The sequence below is a fragment of the Wasmannia auropunctata genome, unplaced genomic scaffold, assembly GCF_000956235.1.
Source record: "Wasmannia auropunctata unplaced genomic scaffold, wasmannia.A_1.0 LD336101.1, whole genome shotgun sequence".
Lineage (NCBI taxonomy): Eukaryota > Metazoa > Arthropoda > Insecta > Hymenoptera > Formicidae > Wasmannia > Wasmannia auropunctata.
The window spans coordinates 4,561,848-4,569,012 of NW_012026789.1; the positions used below are offsets into that span (position 1 = coordinate 4,561,848).

A 7,165-nucleotide genomic window follows, 5' to 3' on the forward strand; every position below is an offset into this window, starting at 1 on the left:
ATATATGTTCTCTGCAACATTTATCTTATTTGATCAAGAGCAAAATTATCTTCCTCTGAATGAATAATTATATTAAATGCATAATTTATATGTACAATTACGCGCGCACGCATGCACGCACGCACGCACGCACACACGCACGACGTGTTTGCACATTCGCGCTGGCGCTCATACACATACACACACACACACATACGATACATACAAACGCAAGCACGCACGCACATACACCCACACACACATACACACACACATACACACACACACACACGCGCGCGCGCGCGCGCGCGCACATTAAATAAATATAAATAAAACGAGCAACACATTAGAAATGCCAGATATAGTTTAAAACGGTTATTCGTCTTAATGTCTAACGATAATATTTTTGCATAAAACTTTCGATTTTCAGTTAAAGCAAATTGCGTGCCGAATATATTGGTCGGTTTTGAAATATAATTCTAATCTGAATCCGGAATATCACAATTAAATTGGCAATCAATTTAATAATTCTTATGTTAATGAACATCTTTTTAAATTCTATAAAATGTCTTGTTGCGAAAAATTTGGCGTTTCTAATGTTACTCGTTTATACTTTTAACGGTCTTGATTATCATACAAATATAGATAATAATCTTTATTAAAATTATTAAGAGATTATTTAATTTAACAACATTTATTATTTTATTCGTTTAATAAAATAACAATTTAAGAATAATTAATTAATAGAGACCCTCTAATTAATAATAAGTATCTAATAAAATAATAAAAAAGATGATTGACCAAGATAAAATATATTTTAATTGTTTTAGATAAATTTAAATTTTTGATTCTTTTTCTCATTTTTTATTTCGAATAAATTTTCCTTTGTTTCTTTTATGTCTCAATAAAGAGATATATAAGCACTTTGCGTATTTTAGGAAAATCAAATATTGTTGATGCCATAAGTTTTGCATTAGGAGAGAAGCCACGCGCTTTGCGTGTTAATTGCCTTAATGAACTCGTTTATTACGACCCTATTGGAGAATCAAGGATGGAACGGTATTAAATTAGATATATATTTTCTTTATTTCTACTAACTAATTTTATGTCGTGCTATATGTTTTAAATGTTTAACGTGTTATAGCGTTACCTATGTAAAAGTGATCTTCAAGGTAGACGATAACAAAGAGATCAGTTTCACAAGGACAATACACGGCGAAACCAGTCAATACAAAATAGATAACCAGGTGGAGTTTTATGCAATACTGTTCACAATCTTGTTAAAAAATAATTATTTTTTTATTTAATTACATCAGTCGATATTGAAATCCATCTCTTATCATGCAGATTGTTACGAATATATTTTATATGGCTACACTGAGAGAAATGGGTTTGGACATAAAGGCAGGAAACTTTTTGATACCTCAGGGTTACATCGAAAATTTCGCATTGGACATGCTGAAAAATATGACTGCAATGTTTGAGCAGACTAGTAATTCAATTGAGTACAAAGCAGATTATGAAAGGTAGATTTTTGTTCTAACTTTAATGGTGGTTTTGCTGTAAGATTTGATAAATTTACTAAATTTTGAAATTTTATGACAGATTAAAATTAGAACATTCGAAAGCGCTAGAAGAAGTACATTTTGAATATAAAATGAAAAGACAAATATTAAATCAAAAGAAACACGCCAATGTGGAAAAAACAGAAACAGAAAGATATTTGCAGCTGAACGAACAATATGTACGTCACATTTAATTTTCAATCTATATAATCTTTAAATTATTGTTTATATCTTTTTTTATGATTGTGATAAAATAATTATCGATTTTTGCAGAATAAAAAAAAATTAAAATTTCAATTAATTCAATTGCTTCTTATTAAGAAAAGAATTGAATTCTTACAAAATAAGGAAAAAGAAATGAAATTGCAAACAGATAAGCATCTAGACGATAAGATGACTGCGATAATGTTAATGGAACGTACAAAATCAAAATTTAATTTATTATTCGCTCCTCTTGAAAATGTTGAACAAGATATCCTGAAAATGGAAAACATTATTCAACAGAAGAAGACAGAACACAATGTATTTGAGGAGGACATCTCACATTGGCAAAAGGAACGTGATTGCGCTCGCGTATCTTTAAATAGTGCAAATAAAGCACGTGACACTAAACAGAGAAACATTCAAGAATTAACAGATGAATTAAAACGAATAGATAACATATTAACGGAGTTGAGAAAAGCGTCACAGACGAGCACTATAGAACTTAGCAACTCTCAGGTATACGTTGTTAATTGTTATATCTAGAATGATACGATGATGGGATGATAAGATAATATGGATATACATAGGATGTATACGATATAATAAATCTATATTGTGCAGTTTATAAAATAGTTTATAAAAAATATGTTTATTTTTTACAATTTTATACAATAAAATTTAAAAATTAAATTTTTTTAAATGTAATAATTTACACGTAAGGTTAAACGTTACATGGAATTGACGAACGAAGTTGAACGTCGTACAGAGGATTATATAAAGCAAATAAATAGCTTGATGCACAAACAACAAGAGGATCACTATAAACTTGATAACGAAAATAGACGTAAGCAAGAATTGGAAGACAAAGTAAAACAGATAAAATTAACTAAGGAGAGTCGCGAAGCGCGACTCAAAAAACTGCAAGATTTAATTGTCAAATCCGAAGCAACTTTACCAGAAAAAACAGCAAAAATAAAGAAACTAAATAAAAAAATTCTTGAAACAAGGAATAAATTGTTAAGTCTAGAGAACGATATTGCAAAGATTACAGAGGAGCTTTCCGATATTGATGACAATACTGTTTCGCGATGGACTAAAAAACATGAAACGATCAATAAGTTGAAACAGATCAATTCTGGCGTGGTATCGTTTCTATTATACTAACTGTTATGAAAATTTAGATGATAATAATACATATGATCTATAAAGAATTAATGTAATTTTATTTTCCAGTATGGTCGTTTATCTGATTTGTGCAAGCCTATTCATTCACGTTATAATGTTGCAATAACTAAAGTTTTTGGTAAAAATATGGATGCCATCGTCGTTGATACCGAAGATACAGCAACTCAGTGCATTCAATATTTAAAACAGCGTAAAATAGGCATTGAAACATTTTTACCACTTGAATCAATAAAAAAGAGAGTTTTAAAAGAACAATTACGGTAAGTAATTAGAAGGAAAAAATATATACATATTTTAATAATGTAATATAATATAATATGTCTAATTATATATGTTATTGTACGTTACAGTGCTATAAAAGAGCCGAAGAATGTTAAATTATTATATGATGTGTTGGACATTTCAACAGCAGAAATAAATACCGCGGTTTTATTTGTCACTAAGAATACTTTAGTTTGCGAAACTATTGAAGATGCAATGACAATAGCATACAACGAGGATAAACTAAAAGCATATGATGTAATAATATGCATATTTAATTATATATATAAAAACACAAAAAATAATTTAGGAATTAAAAATTACACATGATATACATATGTTTATTTTATTATTTTATTTATATTTATTATTACATATTTATTTTATTTATTAAACTATTATATATTTATTACGTTTAGTGTGTTACATTGGATGGATGTTTGTTTCGTAAAAAAGGTCCAATGTCCGGTGGACAGACTGATTTAATTGTAAAAGCGAAACAATGGAACGAACAACAAGTAGTTACATTGAAGGAACAGAAGGTTGTAAATTTTTTGCAAGATCGGTGCAACTTAAGTTACACATAATAATTTATATAATATGTACAATTTTTTAGGCACAATTAATGCAAGAACTCAGAAATTTGCCCAACATTTCTTTCATGCAGTCTGAACTTGAATTATTTAATGTAGAAGTTAAAGGGTTTGCAAACCAAAATAAATATATCGGGATAGATATGGAAGAAATTGTACGTAATTAAAAGACAATCGTAATTTGTATTTTATGATTTATTATTAAATGTACGATTTGTTTGCAAGTAATAGTTCTTTTTTTTTTTAGAAAAATGAAATTGTTATGATGAATAAAGAATTAGACGAGCTCCGCGATAGATTAATTGTATCAAATGTATGTATTTTAATATATTTATATATATATATTTAAAAAAAAATTGTTATTGTTTTATATAACAAAAAGATTTCCATTATCCATAAAATTTTTAGACGATAATAACTGAAATTCAAGGCAATATGCAAGAAAGAAGTGAGAAAGTTACAAGCGTAGAGAGAAATGTTAATGCAATTAAAAATAATATCTTTGTTGATTTTTGTAATGATATTAATGTACCGGATATTAGCTACTATGAGAAGAATAATTTGCGGTATGAAAATTCAATTTAAATGTATAATTTCTAATACAGGTGTTTACAGAAAATAAATTTTAATAACAAATTTTTAGATTTTATCAAGAGCAGAAAACGAGGCAAATGGATCTTGAACAACAACATGATCGTATCGAGAATCAGTTGCGCTTGGAAAATGAAAACGATACAGAAAGTAAATTTCCAAATTTTTCAAATGATATTTTTGTTAATGTATCGTCTCTATAATCATTAGTGTTTTTATATATGTACGATTTTTGTGAAAAGGTAAAGTACTGAAATGGGAACAAGCTGTAAAACGAGCTGATGCAGAATTGACTAAGGCGTATCAGCAAGATCGTAATGCAAAGAGTGAGATTGAGCTAGAAGAAACAAAAATGTTGACGTTAAAGGACAGATATACAAACGTAAAAAAGGATTTAGAGAATTTGGAAGGAGAATTGTCTGAGCGCAGATTGCAAATTAACTTTTTCGAAAAATTATATCTGGAAAGTCGAAAGGCGCATATTGCTCTACAGAAAAAAATAGAAACAAAAATTATAGAATGTAACACTATACTTAAAGAATGCAAGGTTTGTGAGTTTTTAAAGAAACTGAAAAACTTATTTTAAAAGATTTATTGTAAAAGACTTGTTAATACAAATATTAAATATCGCAATATTGATCTATCATGTTAGCATCAATCATATTTAATACAATTGTTTTTACAGATGGAAGATATTGTTGTTCCAATGTTAGAGACGTCTCGTAGGTCAGGAGGAAACAATTTTACAAGTAGCTCAAGTTCGAACGCGGAATCATTAGAAGACTGTAAAGTGTTAACAAAAATTAATTTCTCCCAATTTCCTAAGGACATTCTCAATTCTACAGAAGAAGAGTTACAAAATATGGCTAAACAACTTGATGAAAAGCTTACAAAGATTCAGGATGAATTTAATGAAGTGAAACCCAATCTTAAGGTACGTAATATTTATAATTTTACATAGTATATATTTATATTAGACACATTTTCTTTTAATTAATCTTATAAATTTGGATAAATATAGGTTCATGAAAAGATCGATTCGATAGCACAGGAAATACAGAAAATAAATACGAACTTTCAAAACTGCCGTAAAAAATGTAATGAAATACAAACGCAATTTGAGTTAGTGAAGGCAAAAAGATACAAGCTGTTTTCAGATTGCCTGGAACACGTTGCTGCGGAAATAGATTCTATATACAAAGTCCGTATTCTTAATTATATTTTAAGATTCTTGTTCGTTACACAGTTTGCTTCTGTACATTACAATTTTAATTTGACTTATTTTTTCTACAGAATTTAGTTAATGACACGTCGGCTCAAGCATTCATCTTATCAGACAATCTCGAGGAACCGTACTTAGGCAATATAATTTACAATTGCATAGCGCCGTCTAAAGGCTTTCTGCCATTGCAGTGTCTATCTGGCGGAGAAACGTCACTCGCTGGTCTGGCATTACTATTTGCAATTCAGCGGTATGCCTTAATCCTAAGATTAATGAAATGTCATGCATTTGGATGCTTCTATGAATACAGATAATGATTGGAAGTTAAGAGTTATAAATAAACTATAGTTTTAATTTTTTTTTATTCACAGTTACAAGAAAATACCGTTTCTCATTCTGGATGAAGGTGATGCGGCATTGGACAAGGCGAATATTAAGAATGTCGTCCGCTTTATCAAGTCCCAAGAAAACACTACACAATGTATCATGATATCCTTACACAAGGAATTATATTGTTATGCTAAGGGACTTATAGGGGTTACTGCTAAAGTAAGTTGATAATTTGTTATTTTACAATTTCTCACATAATTCTATATTTTATTATTGATTTTAGCGTGACCGTTACCCCATCATGAGTAAAGTATTTTCCATTTCATTAAAAAAATATCGTGAAGTGCAGTAATAAAAGTATGCAATAATGAAAAATTCAACGTACTAATAATAATATAATATCACAAATAATATTAAACTATTACAACTACTACTGTTATCTTAACTTTATTTATAGAGTTGTTATTATAAATAACTTATGTTAATAATTTGTTTTTTTCTCTCTCTCTCTATATATATATACATATATTATTTGGATTTATATTTTCTTTTTAATTATTATATAAATTATTAGATATAAATTTTAAAAAATGTTTTATTAGTAGAATAGACAAACAAATTGAACAAATTTTGAGATATAATGTTAATTTGGACAGGCTTATTTTACGCATTGTGTTTTTTTGTAATATTATATAATATAATTTATATTAATTTTGTTGTTAAATTATTGTATTAATTAACTTAATTTAACTTATATAAAAAATTTGTATTTAGTTATTTATAATTTGTATTAAAAATAACATTTAATATTAACAATTGTAAAATAATATGATTTGGTAACATAATATGAAATAAAGTTTCTCTCATTCAAAATGTTTTATTTATTTTGATCTAGATGAACGTATAATACTATTTGTATATATTTTTCTGAGATAAAGTCTCGTGTTAATAACGATATACATGCGTCTGGAGAATGCAATATTTAGAGCAATTACGGTTATCTCCATGATTGCATTAGTGCTTGTATTTAGATCTCTAGTTTTCATTTCAATGTATATGGCACATTTATTTCAACTGTATATAGTACTAAAAATAAAAATGATTTAATGCCGATTGCAGAAAAGTGTAACTTAGATTTTACTCTATATATTGTTTAATTAAATTTTGTTTTATTTTTTAAATATTTACTATTACGTATTTGGCATAAAATCAATATATTATTATATTAAAATTAA

General features: G+C 27.6%; 1 protein-coding gene across 1 annotated transcript in view; it reads left to right on the forward strand.

Moving 5' to 3' along the window:
- The window catches only part of LOC105459941 (structural maintenance of chromosomes protein 1A-like), a 7,007-nt gene extending 699 nt beyond the window's left edge, over positions 1-6,308 (forward strand). Inside the window, exons 2-20 of the mRNA XM_011706314.1 lie at positions 918-1,038; positions 1,124-1,226; positions 1,327-1,505; positions 1,585-1,723; positions 1,818-2,264; positions 2,469-2,891; positions 2,982-3,193; positions 3,284-3,452; positions 3,614-3,736; positions 3,811-3,942; positions 4,035-4,100; positions 4,196-4,353; positions 4,431-4,528; positions 4,621-4,925; positions 5,064-5,312; positions 5,400-5,579; positions 5,672-5,850; positions 5,972-6,149; positions 6,214-6,308. Coding sequence (XP_011704616.1) covers positions 918-1,038; positions 1,124-1,226; positions 1,327-1,505; positions 1,585-1,723; positions 1,818-2,264; positions 2,469-2,891; positions 2,982-3,193; positions 3,284-3,452; positions 3,614-3,736; positions 3,811-3,942; positions 4,035-4,100; positions 4,196-4,353; positions 4,431-4,528; positions 4,621-4,925; positions 5,064-5,312; positions 5,400-5,579; positions 5,672-5,850; positions 5,972-6,149; positions 6,214-6,282 — 3,530 coding nt within the window. The 3' untranslated portion in view covers positions 6,283-6,308. The remainder of the gene's footprint in view (positions 1-917; positions 1,039-1,123; positions 1,227-1,326; positions 1,506-1,584; positions 1,724-1,817; positions 2,265-2,468; positions 2,892-2,981; positions 3,194-3,283; positions 3,453-3,613; positions 3,737-3,810; positions 3,943-4,034; positions 4,101-4,195; positions 4,354-4,430; positions 4,529-4,620; positions 4,926-5,063; positions 5,313-5,399; positions 5,580-5,671; positions 5,851-5,971; positions 6,150-6,213) is intronic.
- The last annotated feature ends 857 nt before the right edge of the window (positions 6,309-7,165 follow it).